General features: G+C 41.6%; 1 protein-coding gene across 1 annotated transcript in view; it reads right to left on the bottom strand.

Moving 5' to 3' along the window:
• LOC132820733 (choline-phosphate cytidylyltransferase B) overlaps positions 1 to 4827 on the bottom strand; it is a 65165-nt gene extending 60338 nt beyond the window's left edge. Inside the window, exon 1 of the mRNA XM_060833003.1 lies at positions 4636 to 4827. Coding sequence (XP_060688986.1) covers positions 4636 to 4752 — 117 coding nt within the window. The 5' untranslated portion in view covers positions 4753 to 4827. The remainder of the gene's footprint in view (positions 1 to 4635) is intronic.
• Positions 4828 to 23218: the final 18391 nt, after the last annotated feature.

The following is a 23218-nucleotide window of genomic DNA, read 5'->3' as shown; positions in this document are numbered from 1 at the left end:
ACTTGTGAATGTTTAGAAGTGAACAACATAAACAAACAGTATTGTGCATTAAGAATTCAGATAGAAGATTCTGGAATTTTTGTGGGGCTTAGGTGAAACACCCATAGCTCAGAAAGAAACTGTCTTTTTTATTTTCAGTTTGGGTAGTTCTGTTGTATACTTGGATAAAGTTTGATCAGTAAAGCAATTGCTGAGAAAGGGATAATATAGTTTTAACTATTCTAAATTGTATTACCTTAGTGTAGGAGTTTCGTTTAAAAGTTTCAGATCAGAAGCGTTTGGTTCTGGAGCTGACAAAGTCTCGGTTACATGACAAATTAAGATTGGGCTATCAGTTTCTCCCCATGGGGAATTAAAACCACAGGTAAGTCAAGTCCTATATGAGATAAAGAAGGGCATTTACTTTACTTTTGGAATACTGTAAAGAAATACTGTTGGGATTAATAGGACTATATTTTTATCATGAATTCTGAAATATTTCAACATTTGCTAGATGGAGGTGATGGCCTCCTGATATTGTCACAAGACTATTAACCCAGAGATCCAGGTAATATTCTTGGGACCTAGATTTGAACCATGCACGGATGACAGTGAAATTTGAATTCAATAAGTATCTGCAATTAAGAGTCTAATGATGACCATTATTGGAAAAATTTGACCTTTAAGGAAAGAAACAGCTGTCTTTACCTGGTCTGGCCTATACATGCCTCCAGACTCTTAAATGATACCTGGGCAATTAGAGGTGGGCAATAAATGTTGATCACTCAATGATGACCACATTCAATATTTTTTTTAAATAATGTACATAGTTTGAATTTTTTCTATATTAATCTATTTTTCATAATAAACATCTTTTACTGTTAAATGCAAACCTGCATCACTGCATGCTTATATTTCAGTGAGAGATCACTTCATCAAAACCAAAACAAATGATCTATAAAGACAGTTTTCAGTCTGGGATCTGATTTGTCCAGAAATACATATTCCAAACTAAATTCAGAAATTGAACAAGTCATCACCCTTCCACAGTCGCTTTGTGCATACCTTGTGGATGTTTTTCCCTGCACTAGTGATCCTTTACAGAACTACCCCACTTGGCTGCCCTACATTTCGGAGAAGCCTGCTCATTTTCAGTGGATGAGATGTTGCAATCCTAGTTTTGGACTCCTCTACCTTGGCATGGGAAACATTAGTGTGAGCTGGCTCATTGAATGATAATAGCAGGAGCACTGGTAGATTGACAGAAGTAGGAGGATGAATCCTGAGAGAGAACCATTTCATGCACCATGGAATCACTGCCACCCTCCAGGATCAATGCTTCAGCAATTCTAGAAATCTGCTTGAGAACAAATTGTTGGAGTGCTGGGACAAGCTCCTTTGCACAAAAGAATCCATAACCATGGTGCCAGCCATCTGTGCTCCCTACTAACCTTGTACTTTGCCAGTCTGTACTTCCAATGCAGCAACCAGACATTATCTGGCTTCTGTTTGTGCTGCAAAGGTTGCTGAGACATCAACCATCATGGATCTGTAAGTTGCTAAATGAACGAGTGCCAGACTTCTTCGAGTTTCTTGATAGTGACAATACGCTTTCTGGCACGTCTGCTAATGCACAAAGCATTTCGGTGTACATTTCTAACAGTCCTCTTCTGTCGGCCACCCCATATACATTCTCATCTGAGTCTTCTTCAGTCGATCTCATCGTGACCCCAACTTGCAGTGAGGTGTAACTAATGATACCTTAGCCCCTGACCCAGCTGCAGATTACTCTCACCACACACAGTCCAGCTGCTAAGCTATCCACTAAAATGCACAGTTTCAAAATCTAAGATGGTCCAAGGAAATGAGAGCAAGTGATGGAAGATCTTCATCATGACATTCTTCCTGCTGTTTTACCACTGCCTGGTCAGGTTGCAGTTCTTGAAAACCTGAAAGGAGAAAGGTATAAGGGTAGGGTTGGGTGAAGAGAGTGGTGAGAAACCACATAGTATATGCTCACACAATTTAATCCTTGTGAACCAGAGGAGATTGTAAACTGAATGGAAGTGGGACATGACAACACAGTCATCTTCTGTGGCTTTTGTTTTACCACTGCCCAAGGTCTCATTCATAGCTGTTACATTGATTTTGACCACCGTTTTCTCCGCAGGGACGGGGCACGCAACTGTGCCTGTCTGTTGCCAGTTAGACCTAGTCGACTCTGGATGTGCTTTACTGTCCTGCAAGTGAAAGGGACTTGTGACAATGAGTATAGCTCCATGAATTTGGGTGATGCAATTTGCATGTGTGAATTGTACCAAATGAGAGATGTCCATGCAAGGCTTGTAAAAGTCTCAGTGTGATGAGATACATGAATGTCAGGTATAATTATGATTATTAGAGTTTATTGATATGTCTGTAATGTTAGTAGAGGTATTGTGCATCAAGCAGTGTGCCAGGCCAGTTGTGCAGTGGATGGGATGTGGCATTTGAAGATTTGCTAGTCTTGAATATACTTGTGAGGTATTAAATGTTTTGAGATATTGCATCCAGATACTAAGGGATGAACTCCTCGACATTGGTCTCCACAGCTAACTGACCACATTCCTTTTGAGAAGTTTGTCTGAAAAATCTTCTGAGGCCCTGAGGTAGAAGACATCCCTCCTGTTCTCCATTTCCTGCACCAAAGTTTGCAGTATCAGAAAATCTTGAAGTCCACATTCTGCCATGTTGTACCATTCTTGTCTTTTCCAGGTCACTATCAGTTGTGGCATGATTTCCAGCATCTGCCAAAACCTCAATGCATGATTCCTTTAATGCAGACTAGTTTGAACTTGTATGCATTTCTCGTAGTTTTGCACATCCTTATCAGGCACATAGCCACATTTAAATAATTGGGCAACCTGAAGTTGTGCATAGGATATAGGTTAAACCTGCGCCATGATTCTAACCTCTGTTTTAGGGCTTTACTGAATTTTTGCATCTCTGAGTTGTAATCATTTGGTTACAGGTGACAGAATTGTAATGGTTATAAAATTAGACAATCACATTTTGACTTTCATTACCTAGTTTTTATAACATGGATTTCTCAGTTCTTAAAGCAAAGACAACTGACTTAAGATGGTCACAGTGATTACCTGAGCACCAGTTGAGCCAGCTCATAAAACCATCAATAAAGAAGATCTGGCCTTAACTGAAATGAAGCTATCCTCAACATGACTGAACTAATCACTTAAAAATATGTCTCCTGTGTGATTTGCATCTTTCTGGAATTTTACTCCAATACAATAGAAGTTACCAATAGAGTATCCAGCTTGACACCGAATGCACAAATGAACTGTATTTCATGATTTCGCTCCTGGGCAGGCCAGACAGGAGAAAGATGGATTCATAACAGCTGAACTGAAAATCTTGCTTTCTCTTTCTCTCTATTTACATTCTCTCTTTCCATCTCTCCCTCTCCTACTTCCTGTGTTTTTCAGTCTTGCAAAAAGATAAAACAAATTGGAGAAACATCTATTCACTGAGAACTGAATGATACAACCTAATTTCACCACTGCTGAGGAGAAATGTAAATCAATTAAATAACCATATACTCAGGTTAAATAGAAACCTCAGAAGCTCTAAAGACTTTTTAAAGGTACATATTCTTGATGCTCGTTTTTACAATAAACACCCTTCCCTCTATTAAACTTCATATCTGTGCACAATTTTAGTATTTTCAGGTTCATTAAGTAATTAAATTTTGTTTTCTTTCATTTAAGAAAAAACTGAGATGTGACTTTATGGTTTTGAACTGGCAAATAGATTTTCAGTCAAGTAAAATATAGTTACTTGCTGAAAAAAAGTACAAACCTTTGGTTTCGCTAACCAAGGAAGCTGAAAAGAGGGGCATTGATTCATTCCTCCTCACCAAATTATAACATTGATCATTCCAATTTATTACTCTAGATCCATAGATACTTTTTCTTGTCTTAGAGAACTCCCACAATTTTGTTTAATCATCAAAGATCAAACAAAAAAATGAATTCTGCCATTTGTTATACCTGCTTCTTTATGTTACAAATGACTAATTTTGTGTCTGATTCGTTGGCTTCTTAATAATGTAAGCTTGCATAAATGACTGAATGCTTACAGCTGATTTTTATAAACACTTTGAATCTGCTGACAGGATTTTTAATCCATATGACACCATTTCAATTTTGCACGAGAACTGGAGATCAGGGTAACATTGACCTATTACATATTTGTTGTGCATTTCCCTAAAATACAATAGCTACAGCAATTTATAATGTTAGCTTCAAAGGAGCATTAATTACAGAAGTGGTTAAGGGAAACACTGATTATATTGCAAACGTTTGGATTTTTTAAATCTCTAAGCATCCCGTTGTAGGTCATGTTTTTTTTCTTTCACAGTTATGTATTAATGTAGGAGCAGCTGTGAATGCTCCCAGAATAATTGGCATGAAAACAATGAAGCTGTCTAATTCACTGGGCACAGTGAACACACAATAAGAGGCACAGCAAACAGAAGCACTGTTTCAAACCTACACAGAGGATCCAGTATTGTTGATCCTTTACTCCGATTAACCTATTTGCCATCTTGGTATTTAACTGCCATATATACGTATCACTGATATCTATTATTTGACTTACCGTACGAGGCTGAGGGCAGGTATGTTCTATTTCCTCCATAGTCTTTGATGGAAGCTTATAACAGGAGGATTTTGGGATACCTTCTAGTGACTCAGCATCAAATTTAAGAACTGGCATGACCGAGGAAAAGCTGCTGTCTCCACGATCTAATTTCACCGATCACTTTGTTGTCCGTCAGTTCCTTTCTTCCCGTGCTGTTTCAGTTTTAGTTCTCACACCCCCAGGGAAACGTGAACATTATTCTCTCATAGAAGCTGCAAGGCAGGGCCTTCAGCTGTCGCTATAACAACCATTCAGTAGGTTTGTTACTACCTCACTAAGCACAATGATTTACATATTGTGCACTGGTTGGCTGTTCTCACCATGGGATGAGAGTAAATACAAAGCACATAATTCTGGTGCTGTGCTGGTGACAATGACGACTCCAGCCCTGGGCCAAGAAGTTGGCAAGGGTGGGGTGGCAGGGAGGGAGGGAGTCAAAATACAATTGCACAGAAGCCGACTTCAAATTCCTGTACCAAATCAGAAAATTGAGAACAGCAAGTAAAGTGGAAATAACAAATACAGTGTCTTCCACCGTGAGTGTCAGGATTGTCACACAGTGGCTGTACTGCGCTGAATCAAATGTTTGAATCTTTAATAGTCGTCGTAGCTGCAGACAACAGTTGTCTTAACAATATTAGCTGATTTTATTAAAGAAAATAAACTTACTGGGCATTGTCTTGCAGGAGCAGCAAAGGTGTCGGCAGCAGGACCCAGGTGAATGACTCTTTCACTCATAGACAGAACTGTGTGATCACACAGTGGCCAAATGAGCAAGGTTGAGAAGTGAGGCAAATTATGTGGCAGGGGCAAGAGGACATCATCGCCCCACCATTACCTCATGGGCTCAAAGATCTGGGTGCTATATTTAAAGAGGAACTGGACAGATATTTGTTCCGTACATGCCAAAAACCTAACTTGGGATTCAGACTGCCTCAGAGAAGACAAGTGGCCCCACAATTCAGCAATGTGGCATTGCAGGTTCGCCTGCAGGCCACCTGGAAAGGAAAGAGATCCTGTTTCCCAGGAAAGGCAGCATGCAACCCTTCTGTCAAACCAAGGCAGCCTTGACTCAGCTAGCTGCATTGGGGCCCACACAAGGATCAGACATGAATGATCAACAACACTCCACAAGAATAACTAGCAGTCATAAATGACACTCATGACAACATTAGATGGCAAAAGCATTAAGGTGCATAGGGATGACAGATAGGAGGATAATAAGCAGACCTCATCAGCATAAGGAAATGTGTGGCAGTCACTTTACAGCTGTGAATGTTCAATCAGTTGCAGGATAGTGTGGTTGGTAAGCATTTACTGGGGAGAGCTCATTAGTATGCATGCCCAAACTACTCACGCAACATCAGGGTGATGCTCAATCCTTCTGTATGTTTACAAGAGAAAGTCAGTTCCAATAAACAGGACCACAGTACGATTAGATTCTGTACAGTATGGAAACAGGGCCAAAGAGGGTCATACCCAGACCAGTTCCCTACTTACTTCTAATGCACCTATCACTATGGGCAATTTACCTGAATTGCACATCTTTGGACTGTGGGAGGAAATTGGAGCATCCGGAGGAAACCCACACAGACACAGGGAGAACGTGCAAACTCCACGCAGACAGTTGCCCGAGGCTGGAATTGAACCCAGGCCCCTAGCACTGTGAGGCAGCAGTGCTAACCACTGAGCCAATGGAACTTGTAGATAATTCTGTTCCAATGCATTTTCTATCCTTATACTACTCAATGTGAGAGGTTGCAGGTTTGGAAGGTGCTGTTGTTGGAGCGTGGGTAAGTTATTGCAATGAATTTTGCAGTTGGTGTGAGGGAGTGAATGCTGAAGGTGATAGATGGGATGCTATTCAAGAGGACTGATTTATCCTCGATGGTATGGAGCTCCTTCAGTTTGATGGAGCTACATGCTTCCAGGCAAGTGAAGGCTGTTACATATCACTCTTAACTTGTGTCTGTAGCTGATGGACAATCTTTGGGGTTCACTTAATCTTTAGATTTGAGTTACTCGCTACAGAATTCCAAACTTGCTAGTGGGTGTAGGGAATGCTTGATGATGAGAGAAATTGAGGTTTTGGTTAAGAGAAAGAAGGAAGCATATGTCAGGTATAGACAGGAGAGATCAAGAGAATCAATAGAAGAGTATAAAGGTAGGAGGAGAATACTTAGGAAGAAAATCAGGAGGGCAAAAAAGGGAGATGAGATAGCTTTGGCAGATAGGGTTAAGGAGAATCCAAAGGGTTTTATAAATACATTAAGGTGAAAAGGGTATCCACGGAGAGTGTAGGACCCCTCAAAGATCAGCAAGGCAGTCATTGTGTAGAGCCGCCAGAGATGAGGAAGATACTAAATGAGTATTTTGCATCAGTGTTTACTGTACAGAAGGTGTAGAATGGAAGATATAGAATGTGGGGAACTAGGTGGTGACATCTTGAAAAATGTTCATATTACAGAGGAGGACATGCTGGATGTCTTGAAACACATAGAAGTGCATAAGCCCCCAGCACTTGATCAGGTGTACCCTAAAACTCTGTGAGAAGTGATTTCTGGGAGCTTTGCTGAAATATTTGTATCATCAATAGTCACAGCTGAGGTGCCCGAAGACTGGAGGTTGGCTAATGTGGTGCCACTCTTTAAGAAAAGTTGTAAGGACAAGCCAGGGAACTATAGGCCAGTGAGCCTGATGTCAGTGGTGGCAAGTTGTTGGAGGAAATCCTGAGGGACAGGATGTACATGTACTTAGAAAGGCAAGGACTGATTAGGAATAATCAACATAGCTTTGTGCGTGGGAAATCATATCTCACAAACTTGATTGAGTTTTTTGAAGAAGTAACAAAGAAGATCAATGAGGACAGAACAGTCAACGTGATCTATATGTACTTCAGTAAGGTGTTCGACAAGGTTCCCCTTGGGAGACTGGTTAGCAAGGTTAAATCTCATGGAATACAGGGAGATCTGGCCATTTGGATATAGAACTGGCTCGAAGATAGAAGACAGAGGATGGTGGTGGAGGATTACTTTTCAGTCAGAAGGCCTGTGATCAGTGGAGTGCAACAGGGATCTGTGCTGGTTCTAGTGCTTTTTGACATTTATATACGTTATTGGATGTGAACATAGGAGGTTTAATTAGTAAGTTTGCAGATGACACCAAAACTGGAGGTGTAGTGGACAGTGAAGAAGGTTATCTCAGATTACAATAGGATCTTGATCAGATGGACCAATGGGCTGAGAAGTGGCAGATGGAGTTTACATTAGATAAATGCAAGGTGCTGCATTTTGGGAAAACAAATCAGACCAGAAAATGTACACTTGATGGTAAAGTCCTTGGAGTGATGCTGAACAAAGAGACCTTGGAGTGCAGGGTCATAGCTCCTTGTAAGTAGAGTTGCAGGTGGATAGGACAGTGAAGAAGGTGTTTGGTATGCTTTCTTTTACTGGTCAGAGTATTGAGTATTGGAGTTGGGAGGACATGTTGCAGTTGTACAGAACATTGGTTAGGTCACTGGAGGAATATTGCATGCAGTTGTGGTCATCTTCCTATCCGAAAGATGTTGTGATACCTGAAAGGGCTTAGAAAAAATTTTCAACAATGTTGCCAGGGTTGGAGGATTTGAGCTATAGGCTGACACTGAATAGGTTGGGACTGTTTTCTCTGGAAGGTCGGAGGCTGAGGGGTGTTCTTATAGAGGCTTATAAAATTGAGGGGCATGGATAGGATAAATAGACAAAGTCTTTTCCTTGGGTAGGCAAGTCCCGAACGATAGGGCATAGGTTTAGAGTGAGAGGGGAAAGATATAAAAGGGACATAATGGGCAACATTTTCACACAAAAGATGGTGCACATATGGAATGAGCTGTCAAAGGAAGTCGTGTAGGCATTTAAAAGGCATCTGGATGGGATATGAATAAGAGGGATTTAGAGGTATATGGGCCAAGTGCTGGCAAATGGGACTAGATTAGATTAGGATATCTGGTTGGCATGGACGAGTTGGACTGAAGGGCCTGTTTCCGTGCTGTACATCTCTATGACACTCTGACCTGCTCTTGTGCTCAACAGTGGGCAGGATAGTTTAGTTTCTCAGCAAGTGACTCCCAGGAAATTGATAATGGTAATGCCACTGAATTTTTCTTGTGGAAGATGGTCATTGCTTGGCAATTGTGCAGAACAATGTTTACTTGTCAATTGTCAGTCTAAGCCTGGCTATTGTCCAGGTCAAGCTGCTTATGGACAAAGGCTGCTTCAGTATCTGAGGAGTCTCAAATTGTGATTGGCCAATTAACATCTATGCTTCTGATTTTATGATGATAGGAAGATCAGAGACTCAGTCCAGTTGAACACACTGTGGCTACCAAATAAGTGCCTGAGTCTGCACTTTATCACTCTAGCCATTGTTGCTGTGCTGCAATGACTAGGTAAGTGAAGGATGAGACACTTTGACTTCCTTCCTGGAGCTCCTCCACTAAAGGACTCAGGGAGGTGTCATCAATCTAGGATCAGAACATCATCAAGGCACCGTGGAGAATTCATCCAAAGAAACATCAGTGGTTCCCAACCTCTCCAACTCTGCTTTGTCAGTGGCCCCATCCCATCCAATAAGTCAGGCAGGAGTGGGTGTAACTTCAACAATGCAGGAGATCCTGAGCAGGTTGGAGCCCTATAGGCCTGAGACCATCAGAAAATGGTTACCAGGTATCTCAGGGAACAGAGCATAGCAGGCAGCAGGTTGCCTCCACATCAGCTGTGCATCTTGGAGCTACACTTAGGTATAGTTGTAGAGAAAGAAAGATTACGAATTTGTAAAGACACAAATGATTCAACATTGTACAGAAGAAAAAAAATTGTAAGTACGTGTTTAGTTCCACTTAAAGTACACCAGTTGTATATCATGATTATATGCGCTCAATGCACAATAATGGCTACAATATTTCTGGACTCTCATTCTGGAGAGTATTTAGGCTTGAGCTATCTAGACACATTTCTAGTTGTCCTACTGTCTGCTTGACTGTTGTCTTTCTTGAGACATATGACCTGATACCTCTCCAAGAACACCTTGTGGGAACCACACTGGTGTTATTAGCTAGATCTTCTGTCACGAATGAACCATGATTGTAGTTGATGAGGTGGAGCAAATATTTGTGGAAATAATTTACACACACCTGAGGATATTTACTTTGTGACCACAGACCAAGTGCAGGTCCAGTCAGCGAAAAGCTTTTCCGTTAATGAAAACTGCTGGTTGAGCTCAGGGAAATCTATGCCACATGTGTACTGCCAATTAGCCCTTGTACTTGCAGCAAATTTGCAATAGCAGCAAATCTCACAGATCTGGCAGAATCCCCAGCTTCTGCCCTGCTCTTCCAATCACTGAACTGATGTGACTTGTCCAGCTCTTTCTCCAGTCAATGATAACCCTCAGGATATTGCAAGTGGGGATTCAGGACTCACTGTATGTCAAAGGAAATGGTTGGATTCTCTCTCGTGGGAGATGATTTGCCTGACAGTTTTGTGTTGAAAATTTATTAGCTGAAGCCTGAATGTTGTCCAGATCTGTTTGCATTTGAGTAAGAACTGCTTCAGAATCTGAGGAGTGGTAAAAACTGCTGAATCATTAGTGAATACTCCGACTTCTGACCATATGATGGCAGGAAGGTCATTGATGAAACAGCTGAAGATGATTGCACCTCGGACACTACCATGAGGAACTGCTGCAGTGATGACCTCGAACCGTGGTGATATAACCTCCAACAAGCATGTCAGGTATGACTCCAACCAGCAAAGAGTTTTCCCCTGGAAATCATTGACTTCAATTTTGCTGGGACTATTTGAAGCTATTCTCAGTCAAGTACAGTAACCTTCATTTTCCCTCTTGGTTATGGCTCTTTTGTCCATATTTATACCAAGGCTGTAATGGGTCAAGAGCTGAGCATGTCAGTAGAATCCAAACTGAGCATCTGTGAGCAAGTTTCAATTAGTAAATGCCACTTGGTAACATCTTCCAATACTTTGTTGATGATCAAAGGAGATGGATGCAGTCGTAATTGGCCAGTTGAATTTGCCTTGCCTTTTATATAAATGACAAACCTCAACAATTTTCCACATTGTTGGTTAGATACCAGTGTTGTCACTGCACTAGAACAACTTTGCAAGGGATACAGATAGTTCAGGAATACAGGTCTTCAGTCTTATTGCTGGAATATTATCAGGATCCACTGTGTTTGCAGTTCGCAGTGCCTCTGGCCCTTAATATCCTGTGAAGTGAATTAAACTGGTTGTAGACTATCATCTGTGATGCTGACGACCGAAGGAGGAGGCAGAGATGGATCTTTCACCCGGCACTTCTCATTGAAAGTATATGCAAATACTTCAATCTTGACTTTTCTGCTGATGTGCTGGCCTTTCCCAGTGTTGCTGATATATACACTTTTTAAACCACCTCCTCTTGTGAGTTGTTCAATTGTTCAACAACATTCATGACTGGATGTGGCAGGAATGCAGGGCTTAGATCTGATCCAGTGTACTTGGAGTCATTTAATCCTGTCGATTTGATGCTGTTTCCACTATTTGGCACACTAGTTCAGTGTTCAGCCTTCACCAGGTTGGCACTGTGTTTTTAGGTACATCTGATGCTGCTCCTGGAATACCCTCTTGCACTCTTCACTGAACTAGAATTGATCTCCTGGCCTGGTGGTAATTTTTAGAGGAGGAAAATGACTGACCATGAGGCTACAGATTGTGGTTGAACACAGTTCTCCTGCTGATGATACACAACAACGCATCATAGATGGCCAGTGTTTAAGTGCGAGATCTGTTCAAAATCTATCCTATTCATCACAGTGGTATTGTTAAATGACATGACAGTGGGCATACTTAGTGTGGATGTGATACTTTGTCACTTCAAAGATTGTTTAGTGGGCACTGTTACTAGCATGGACAGAGGCATTTACGGCAGGCAGATTAATGAGAATGAGATCAAGTATGTTTTCCCTCTTGTTAATTCCCTTTTGATTGACACAGACCCAGTCTAGCAGCCATGTCCTTCAGGACTCAACCAGCTCAATCAGCAGTGGTACTGCTGAGCCATTTTTATTATTGGACATTTAAATTTCTCATCCATTCTGTGCCTTTGCCATCCACCATCTGTCATTCGATATGGAAGAAGAGTGATTCATCACTTGGGACAACGGGGTGTGGGGAGGGGGAGGTGCACGATGTGGGGTGTACATGGTATTCAGCAAGAGATCCCCTTCACTCATGTTTAACCTGAGTTGACCTGGGGTATGGATCAATGATGAGGATTCCCGGGGCAACACCATCCTGATTATATACCACTGTGGGACAGGTCATACCTGGGGAATGTGATGGTGGTTTTTGGGAGATTGACTCTGTGTGAATGTCTATGTCAGGCTCTTGCTTCAGTAGTCTATGAGATACCATTACCAATTTTGGCATAATTCCCAGATGTTGGTAAGGGAGAATAAAGAGTTGGAAGGGCTGTGTTTGCCATTGTCATTTTGATGCCTTAATCAATACAAAGTGATCTGTTTAATTTCATTGCTTTGTTCAGACTGTAGTGATCAGATACCACTAAGTGGCTTGTCAGACTATTTCAGCATTGATCACATTGCTATGAATCTAGAGTCACATGTAGGCCAATCAACAATGGTTTCACAGCATCATTAAATCACATTTCTTTTTTAAAAACCTCAGGTTGTTATAAGTTGCATTCAAATTCCATCATCGACTATGATGGGATTCAAACCCATGTCACCAAAGCATTACCCTGAGGCTTTGGATTTTAATCCAGTGACATCACCACTCTATCACCTACTTCCCCTAATATGTGATGAAGAGAACTTCAGAAGGTGGAGGCTACTAAAGATTAGCCATTTGACCCTTTAAGCTGAGCACATTTGCAAATACGTTAGTCATGTCTTTTGCAGCCATGAATTAGATTCAGCCATCGTTGAGAATGGGAATGCTGATTTATGGAGTCTTTATTGGCAATTGTGCAGATTGATCAACTGCCCTGATGATAATGGAGAAGATGCTTTTCATGTCATTTTAAATTATGGCAGAATATAATTCTGCTGTAGCTGACTGCTGCACAGGTACACAGTTTTGAACTGCAAGTCCTGATCTTATTCTATTAGATTTATTGTTGTGGTTCTGTTCGCCGAGCAGGGAGTTTTTGTTGCAAACGTTTCGTCCCCTTTCTAGGTGACATCTTCAGTGCTTGGGAGCCTCCTGTGAAGCGCTTCTGTGCTGATTCCTCTGGCATTTACACTGGTTTGAATCTGCCGCTTCCGGTTGTCAGTTGCTGTCCGCTGCAGTGGCCAGTATATAGGGTCTAGGTCGTTGTGTCTGTTGATAGAATTCGTGGATGAGTGCCATGCTTCTAGGAATTCCCTGGCTGTTCTCTGTTTGGCCTGCCCTATAATAGTGGTGTTGTCCCAATCGAATTCATGTTGTTTGTCATCTGAGTGTATGGCTACTAGGGATAGCTGATCGTGTCATTTTGTGGCTAGTTGGTGTTCATGGATGCGGATCGTTAGCTGTCTTCCTGTTTGTCCTATGTAGTGTTTTGTGCAGTCCTTGCATGGGATTTTGTACACTACGTTGGTTTTGCTCCTGCTGGGTATCAGGTCCTTTGTCCTGGTGAGTTGTTGTCTGAGAGTGGCTGTTGGTTTGTTTGCTGTTATGAGTCCTAGTGGTCGCAGCAGTCTGGCTGTCAGTTCAGAAATGCTCCTGATGTATGGGAGTGTGGCCAGTCCTTTGGGTTGTGGCATGTCCTCATTTTGTTGTCTTTCCCTGAGGCATCTGTTGATGAAATTGCGGGGGTATCGGTTTTTGTTGAATACCTCGTATAGGTCTTCTTCTTCCTCTTTTTGTAGTTCAGGTGTGCTGCAGTGTGTTGTGGCCCTTTTGAATAATGTCCTGATGCAACTTTGTTTGTGTGTGTTGGGGTGGTTGCTTTCATAGTTCAGGACTTGGTCTGTGTGTGTGGCTTTTCTGTATACCTTCGTGGTGAATTCTCCGTTCGGTGTTCTTTGTACCATCACATCCAGGAATGGGAGCTGGTTGTCCTTTTCTTCCTCTCTCGTGAATCGGATTCCTGTGAGTGTGGCATTGATGATCCGGTATGTGTTCTCTATTTCTGTGTTTTTAATGATTACAAAGGTGTCGTCCACGTATCTGACCCATAGTTTGGGTTGTAATTGCGTTAAAACTGTTTTTTCTAACCTTTGCATTATTGCTTCTGCTATGAGTCCGGAGATCGGTGAGCCTATGGGTGTTCCGTTGATTTGTTCATATATCTGGTTGTTGGATGTGAAGTGTGTTGTGAGGCACAGGTCCAGTAGTTTAAGTATGCCATCTTTGTTAATAGGTTCAGCGTCCTGTTGTCTGTTATGTATGTCCAGCAGGTTGGATATTGTTTCTCTGGCTAGGGTTTTGTCAATAGAAGTGAACAGTGCCGTTACATCGAATGAGACCATGGTTTCTTCCTTATCTATGTGTATATTTCTAATGATGTCCAAAAATTCTTGTGTTGACTGTATAGAGTGTCTGGATCCGCTAATCAGGTGTTTCAGTTTAACTGAAACAGTTCAGCCAGGGAATTCCTAGAAGCATGGCACTCATCCACGAATTCTATCAACAGACACAACGACCTAGACCCTATATACAGGCCACTGCAGCGGACAGCAACTGACAACCGGAAGCGGCAGATTCAAACCAGTGTAAATGCCGGAGGAATCAGCACAGAAGCGCTTCACAGGAGGCTCCCAAGCACTGAAGATGTCACCTAGAAAGGGGACGAAACGTTTGCAACAAAAACTCCCTGCTCGGCGAAGAGAATCACAACAACGAGCACCCGAGCTACAAATCTTCTCACAAACTTTGAATTATTAGATTTATTATTGAGGGAAACAGACAGATGTTCCTCTGGTGGTAGTTGTAACTCCAGGATGGTATGTTGCAACTCTGGTGCCAAGATTAAGGAGGTCACAGAGCAGTTGCAGACCATTCTACTGGTGGTTGGTGATTGAGGTCCACCCTGGTAGACTTAATTATAAAGTTTCATGATCTGGTAACTCTGTATTATCTGAAAACTACTTATATGCACACAGAAGACAATTTCCAATATGCATACCACTGCTTGTTTGAGTTGATGAATAGAAAATATACAGTAATGGCCCAGGATGGCTCTTGCTTTGATTTTTCCTCACCTCCTTTCAAAGATCTCAACATCATCCCAGAGCAGCAAGATTGAAATCAGCGATTCAAAAATACAAGTGAGTGAACTTATATTATGTCACTTGTGTATTGCCAAGCAAAACTGCTCCGTAAATAACATATTGCATAAGCATTCACTCGGAAAGGTCACTGAGCGGTAATTCTAACTGTTTCTCTCCTCACAGATGCTGCCTAATCTTAATGTTTCCTGCATTTTCTCTTTCTAAATTTGATCATATTGAATATCTGGGCCATTACCTAACATGCCATGGAAATCGTCTACATTTTTTTTACCATCAATTTGTTTCTGGCCTCATTTTTTATTAACTGATACATCAAACTATGGCACTGTTCTAAATCTGGAAGCTACTAAATGGAGAATTATTTGAAGGTTTCTGATAATTCAATAAGAGAATGAACAGCCTGATAGTTTCATTTACACACAGTTTGATATGCGATTACTCATTTGCAGAAGTTAGGTTTTTGAAATTGTGTATGAGATTAATTTTGTGAAAATGTTGTATGAAGCTTAAAATTGCAACATTTCAGATCAAACTTGCAAATTGAGAAAATAATTGACAGGTCAGCATTTGCAAGGTAAATAATTTAGTTAAGAATTGAAATTGTGTAACCAAGCTGGAATGTGCAAATAGGATCATACTTAGTCTGCGCAGAGTTGAAGTAGACTATGTCGATATTGTCTAAAAAGCAATCACTGCATGTTAGACGATATTAAGAAAGCACATGCATGAAACAATTTGTTAATATTTTGCAAGCAAACATTGGCTCAGGGGCCACATGATCAGAAAACAAGCAGACTCTTCATTACCTGAAAGACCATTCTTGGCCATCAATAGTCTTTTTCCCTCCATTATCAGTATTTTCTTTTCATTAATAACCAAATTCTTGCTAAGAATCTGCAGCAGTGGAGCAGTAGTAATGTGAAGGAAATTGCAAGTTCATATGACTTTAGATAGAGAGTCTCAGTTGGCAATTTGGCCAAGGAGTAAATCAGAAACAATCCTGATCCTGTTCTCACTCAAAATTGTTATGAGGTCATTTTTTTAAAGTTACATTTTCTAATGTTTCTTTTCCTGGCTGAGATTAAATGCAGTGACCAGTTTTGAAGCAATAACTGCCATAGAAATGGATTAATGGAATCTCTCTGGAGTATACAAGTAAGTAGAGTACTTCAAGGGCTTTATCAAGCAGGAGAAGAGGTTAAAACAATGCTGCACTGAGGATGTCTCTCTCTTTCTTTGGAAATGATATGTCTAGCTTTGCAAAAGCAATCATCTCTAAGAGAAAGCCAACAACGCACCATGATATTTTAAAATATAGAAATCTGCTTTATACAACTGCATGCAGAACAGCTGGAATAATGGCAATGAGATTGAACTCACTGCATCGAGGCAAATCAAAGGACATCTAACCTTCTATTCCTTTGTTTAAACTTTCAAGGACTAAAAGAATCCTTGCAGCTGACCCCCTTACCCTGCCAATTGTATTTATGTGTGTACTGGCCCAGACAAATGTGTGTGGCTGTATGGATGATGTCGCATTACTTAGCCTGGGAAAAATGGTTTCAATGAATTTGTCTTGTTTGTTGTTTATGAGGAAACCTGTCTGAGTAAATCTTTTACAGCTTTACAATGTAAATTGTGGGATATTTATAAAATTTGACAAAGTATACCTTCTCTAATTTCTAACGCAAAAGTCTGCTACAATCAAATGAAGAATGGGAGAATTAGGTGAGTTGTTTCTGTTCACAACTGGTCACGACAAGGACCATATAAACACATTTTTCAGCAGTGGGAAACCTCTTTGAAATTTCTGAGAAATCCAGAGGTGTTACAGCGAATTGAAGCATATCAGTTGTTCACATGTTAATAATACAGGTAACAGGTTGAAGAACTGCTACATTGAGCAAGACACTGATATGTTTGATTTATTTTTGTCACTTTTTTCCCCTAAATATTAAACACAAAAGTCCATTTCACCAAAGATCTGTATTAATGATGGAATGCTTGCATGTAAGTTTGCATTTGTTAATGGTATGACAAATAAAAATATTGTAAAACTTAAAATTTTCTGGATTGTCCTGATTCCATGTTGAGGGTTGAGAGAAACTTTGTATGGAAGATTAAATGAGTTGGATATACTGTATGATGGAATAAGTTGTATATGGTCCACAACAATGAAGTTTATACGTTTTTATTTAAGACTGTATCTTTAATGCATGGCAAAATGAAGGGGGTCATGTGATTTATTCTGAAATCTGCCTTACAACAAGCCTGGCTGTTAAAGGCCTTTCACTACAAAGAAAGTGTAAGATGTTCACATTTGGAGAAAATGTCAACAACATCTGTGTTTACAGTGATTAAATCCAAAGTTCCAGGAAGATGTTAAGAACATCAGCGTCGCAAACAGTTATGGTTTAAGCCACTCATCAACTTTCAAGATAAATAAGACTTGTGGTGTCAAGAACAGATAATCAATATTTCTACCTGCTTGCAAGACACATGTAATTCACATTCCCTTAGAGACAGGCTTTGAGAGGGGAAAGATTTCCAAAATATCTCCAAAACTCAGTCAAAGTTCTGCTAGGATTTGGAACAGAGGAAGCAGCTAGAAGCTGACAGTCCCTCTGGGTGACTATCCAGGAATGCAGGTAGGAACGTACCCTTGAATTGAAAAGTCCAAATTCTTGAGGATTTGAAATGAGCTGGAAGATTTACCAAGCTTGTGCTAGAAGGAGAATTGACAGGTGGCACAGTAGCTCAATGGCACACCGCCAGGAACCTGGATTCAATTCCACCCTTGAGTGATTTTCTATGAAGTTTGCATGTTTTCTCTGTCTCTGTATGGGTCTCAATAATCCAAAGATGTGCGGGTTAGGGGCATTAGCATTGCTAAAATTGCTGATAGTGTCCAGGATGCTTGGGCTTAGGTGATGGGGAAAATGCAGGGTTACATGCAGGGAGGAGGTGAATCTGAGGGTCGGAGGGTCAGAGTGGACTTGTTGGGCCAAATGACCTGTTTTCAGACTGTTGGGATTCTATGGACAGGAAAATTCCTCCCAATGAAAGATAGTTTTGGGTTTAAAAATTAGCAGCTAAACATTGGGTAGGGCTACTTTTCAAATCTGCTACTTCAGACAGACTTGAACCCTGCGCTCGATTGAGGTTGATACAAATCTGCAAAATCTGAGCTGCTTGTTCAGCACTTTGATTGCAGCATACAACCCAACACTGTGCACTGCTGATAGCTACATGCTCAGAAACCATCGAACATGATTAAAAACATTCCATCTGCAGCCAACAGTGGAACTGGCACCAAAATTATTTCTGACAACCGATAAAAAATACCAATAGAGAAAAGCAAAGGCACCCAAACAGTTATGTGCGCTTCAGAGCAAAGCTTGTATACTATCTAGCAGACTGCTGCATAACTGTGCACCCACATGGCATAGCAGGAACGTCGATGGAGTTTGTCTGATATTGTGCTGGAGTCCAGGGATGGAAAAGAGGAGAGACATCATGTTCTGGTAAGAGGCCAAAACACCGCCGAGGCGTACTCTGCAAAATGAATTGGACAGGGTAGCACTGGGAGACCAATGAAAAGGTTGTGACCCAAGGGCCTGGCTGCAGTGCTGTCAAATTTCAGAGATCTTGCACCAGTGATCAAGATCAGTAAAGGCACCTCCTGCACACCAATCCATACCAACAAAGACATACACTGCTCAAAACACCATCACTCAGCCAGCAGTGATCACTGGTAGGCTGGACTCATGCCTATATAATGAAGGGTGAATTGGGTGAGAGTTGGTGTAACAAAAACAGAAATTGCTGGAAAATCTCAGCAGGTCTGGCAACATCGTTGGAGAGAAATCAGAGTTAATGCTTTCGGTCTATTGATCCTTATTTGGAAGGGAAGGGTCACTGGACCTGAAACATTGACTCTGAATTCTCTCCACAGATGCTGCCAGACCTGCTGTGATTTTCCAGCATCTTCTGCCTTTCTTTATGATTTCCAATATCTGCAGTTTGTTTTTTTCATTGAGTTGGAAAACAAGTAATCAGTTGGGTATGAGTTTGATTGAGTGTGGTGAACCGAAATAAAGCTCTCCTTAAAAGAATGGATTTGCACTCAGTTTAAATCCAGTTATCTTTTAGTGCATAATTGCAGAATGGCATGTTGTTTCCCTGATGCCAAGATCAAGAATGTCTCAGAGACGGTGCAGAATGTTCTCACGGGGGAGAGGGGCCAGCAAGAGGTCATTGTCCACATTGGAACCAATGATATATGAAGGGAAAAGGTTGAGATTCTGAAGGGAGATTACAGAGAGTTAGGCAGAAATTTAAAAAGGAAGCCATCAAGGGTAATAATATCTGGATTACTCCCAGTGCTACGAGCTAATGAGGGCAGGAATAGGAAGATAGAGCAGACGAATGCATGGCTGAGGAGCTGGTGTATGGGAGAAGGATTCACCTTTTTGGATCATTGGAATCTCTTTTGGGGTAGAAGTGACCTGTACGAGAAGGATGGATTGCACCTAAATTGGAAGGGGACTAATATACTGGCAGGGAAATTTGCTAGAACTGCTTGGGAGGATTTAAACTAGAAAGGGGGGGGGGGGGGGAAGGGGTGGGGTGGGGGGGAGGTGGGTGGGTGAGGGAGATAGTGAGGAAAAAGATTAATCTGAGACTGCTACAGTTGAGAACAGAAGTGAGTCAAACAGTCAGGGCAGGCAGGGACAAGGTAGGACTGATAAATTAAACTGTATTTGTTTTAATGCAAGAGGCCCAACAGGGAAGGCAGATGAACTCTTGGCATGGTTAGGAACATGGGACTGGGATATTATAGCAATCACAGAAATGTGGCTCAGGGATGGGCAGGACTGGCAGCTTAATGTTCCAGGATACAAATGCTACAGGAAGGATAGAAAGGGAGTCAAGAGAGGAGGCGGAGTGGCATTTTTGATAAGGGATAGCATTATAGCTGTGCTGAGGGAGGATATTCCTGGAAATACATCCAGGGAAGTTAATTGGGTGGAACTGAGAAATAAGAAAGGGATGATCACCTTATTGGGATTGTATTATAGACCCCCTAATAGTCAGAGGGAAATTGATAAACAAACTTGTAAGGAGATCTCAGCTATCTGTAAGAATAATAGGGTAGTTATGGTAGGGAATTTTAACTTTCCAAACATCGACTGGGACTGCCATAGTGTTAAAGGTTTGGATGGAGAGGAATTTCTTACGACAATTTTCTGATTTAGTATGTGGATGTACCCACTACAGAAGTTGCAAAACTTGACCTACTCTTGGGAAATAAGGCAGGGCAGGTGACTGAGGTGTCAGTGGGGGAGCACTTTGGGGCCAGCCACCATAATTCTATTTTTTTTTAAAAAAGGATAGACCATATCTAAAAGTTGAAGTTCTAAATTGGAGAAAGGCCAATTTTGACGGTATTAGGCAAGAACTTTCGAACTGATAGGAGGCAGATGTTTGCAGGTAAAGGGACGGCTAGAAAATGGGAAGCCTTCAGAAATGAGATAACAAGAATCCAGAGAAAGTATATTCCTGTCAGTGTGAAAGGGAAGGCTGGTAGGTATAGGGAATGCTGGATGACTAAAGAAATTGAGGGTTTGGTTAAGAAAAAGAAGGAAGCATATGTCAGGTATAGACAGGATAGATCAAGTGAATCCTTAGGAGAGTATAAAGGAAGTAGGAGTATACTTAAGAGGGAAATCAGGAGGGCAAATGGGGTCATGAGATAGCTTTGGCAAATAGAATTCAGGAGAATCCAAAGAGTTTTTACAAATATATTAAGGACAAAAGGGTAACTGGGGAGAGAGTAGGGCCCCTCAAAGATCAGCAAGGCGGCCTTTGTGTGGAGGCAAAGAAAATGGGGGAGATACTAAATGAATATTTTGCATCAGTATTTACTGTGGAAAAGGATATGGAAGTCATAGACTGTAGGGAAATAGATGGTGACATCTTGCAAAATGTCCAGATTATAGAGGAGGAAGTGCTGGATGTCTTGAAACGGTTAAAAGTGAATAAATCCCCAGGACCTGATCAGGTATACCTGAGAACTCTGTGGGAAGCTAGAGAAGTGATTGCTGGGCCTCTTGCTGAGATATTTGTATCATTGATAGTCATCGGTGAGGTGCCGGAAGACTGGTTGGCAAATGTGGTGCCACTGTTTAAGAAGGGTGGTAAAGACAAGCCAGGGAACTATAGAACGGTGAGCCTGACCTAGGTGGTGGGCAAATTGTTGGAAGGAATCCTGAGGGACAGGATGTACATGCATTTGGAAAGGCAAGAACTAATTCGGGATAGTCAACATGGCTTTGTGCATGGGAAATCATGTCTCACAAACTTGATTGAGTTTTTTGAAGAAGTAACAAAGAAGATTGATGAGGGCAGAGCAGTAGATGTGATCTATATGGACTTCAGTAAGGCGTTTGACAAGGCTCTCCATGGGAGACTGATTAGCAAGGTTATATCTCATGGAATACAGGGAGAACTAGCCATTTGGATACAGAACTGGCTCAAAGGTAGAAGACAGAGGATAGTGGTGGAGGGTTGTTTTTCAGACTGGAGGCCTGTGATCAGTGGAGTACCACAAGGATCGGTGCTGGGCCCTCTACTTTTTGTCATTTGCATAAATGATTTAGATGCAAGCATAAGAGGTACACAGTTAGTAAGTTTGCAGATGACATCAAAATTGGAGGTGTAGTGGACAGGAAAGAGGCTTACCTCAGATTACAACCAGATGGGCCAATGGGCTGAGAAGTGGCAGATGGAGTTTAATTCAGATAAATGCGAGGTGCAGTTTTTGGGAAAGTAAATCTTAGCAGGATTTATACACTTAATGGTAAGGTCCCAGGGAGTGTTGGCTGAACAAAGAGACCTTGGAGTGCAGGTTCATTGCTCCTTGAAAGTGGAGTCACAGGTAGATAGGATAGTGAAGAAGGCGTTTGGTATGCTTTCCTTTATTGGTCAGAGTATTGAGTACAGAAGTTGGGAGGTTATGTTGCGACTGTACAGGACATTGGTTAGGCCACTGTTGGAATATTGCGTGCAATTCTGGTCTCAGTCCTATCGAAAAGATGTTGTGAAACTTGAAAGGGTTCAGAAAAGATTTACAAGGATGTTGCCAGGGTTATAGGATTTGAGCTATAGGGAGAGGCTGAACAGGCTGGGGCTGTTTTCCCTGGAGTGTCAGAGGCTGAGGGGTGACCTTATAGAGGTTTATAAAATTATGAGGGGCATGGATAGGATAATTAGACAAAGTCTTTTCCTTGGGTTGGGCAGTCCAGAACTAGAGGCCATAGGTTTAGGGTGAGAGGGGAAAGATATAAAGAGACCTAAGGGGCAACTTTTTCATGCAGAGGGTGGTACGTGTATGGAATGAGCTGCCAGAGGATGTGGTGGAGGCTGGTACAATTGCAACATTTAAGAGGCATTTGGATGGGTATATAAATAGGAAGAGTTTGGAGGGATATGGGCTGGGTGCTGGCAGGTGGGACTAGATTGGGTTGGGATATCTGGTCGGCATGGACAAGTTGGACCGAAGGGTCTGTTTCCATGCTATACATCTCTATGACTCTATGACTAGTTCATTGCAACCAGCATTACTGTAAACCTTCAGTATGAAGGTATGTTCCCATCTTGTGTAGCTTTCCAAAATCACTGTCACCATTATGCTCATGTGCGGTATGAAATACAGGCAAATGATGTGACTTTAAACCTCTTGCTTTGCTGCTAACTCATCTTCCCTCACCCAACCTTTTCTTTCCATTTTCCTGTTTACATCTACCCAAGAACCACCACCTGCTGGACAGTTGTGCAATCTAAGCATGAAGGGCGTCTAATGAAGTAACACTGTCACTTAAACCTACTCTCAGCCACTGGCTCAGGGATAGGATCAGCTTCTGGTGAATTATCTACAGACATATGTGCACTGCAGCCAAAGCTGGGGGATAAAACAATCGGACTGCCATATTCCCAGAGGGTCAAGTTGCAGTCAGGATGTGCTGCAAAAAAATCAGATTAGGAAATGGGTCACCTGCAACTGGCTAGACATAGGTCAGATGCCATTTCCAGCACCTCCTGGTTCTTGCACTGCTAATACCGGTAGGTGTATGAAGTCCATCTTTACTCAAGGGATTGTACATCAATCTGAGAAATTTTTACATCGTAGAAGAAGGCCATTTGGTCCATCATTCCTGTATCAAATCTTAGAGAGAGGTGTCTAGTTTTCCTGCTCCCCTACTCTTTCCA

This window comes from Hemiscyllium ocellatum, chromosome 12 (genome assembly GCF_020745735.1).
Source record: "Hemiscyllium ocellatum isolate sHemOce1 chromosome 12, sHemOce1.pat.X.cur, whole genome shotgun sequence".
Taxonomy (NCBI): Eukaryota; Metazoa; Chordata; class Chondrichthyes; order Orectolobiformes; family Hemiscylliidae; genus Hemiscyllium; species Hemiscyllium ocellatum.
Note: the sequence above shows the minus strand (reverse complement) of the source record. Positions and strands in the feature narration are given on the sequence as shown.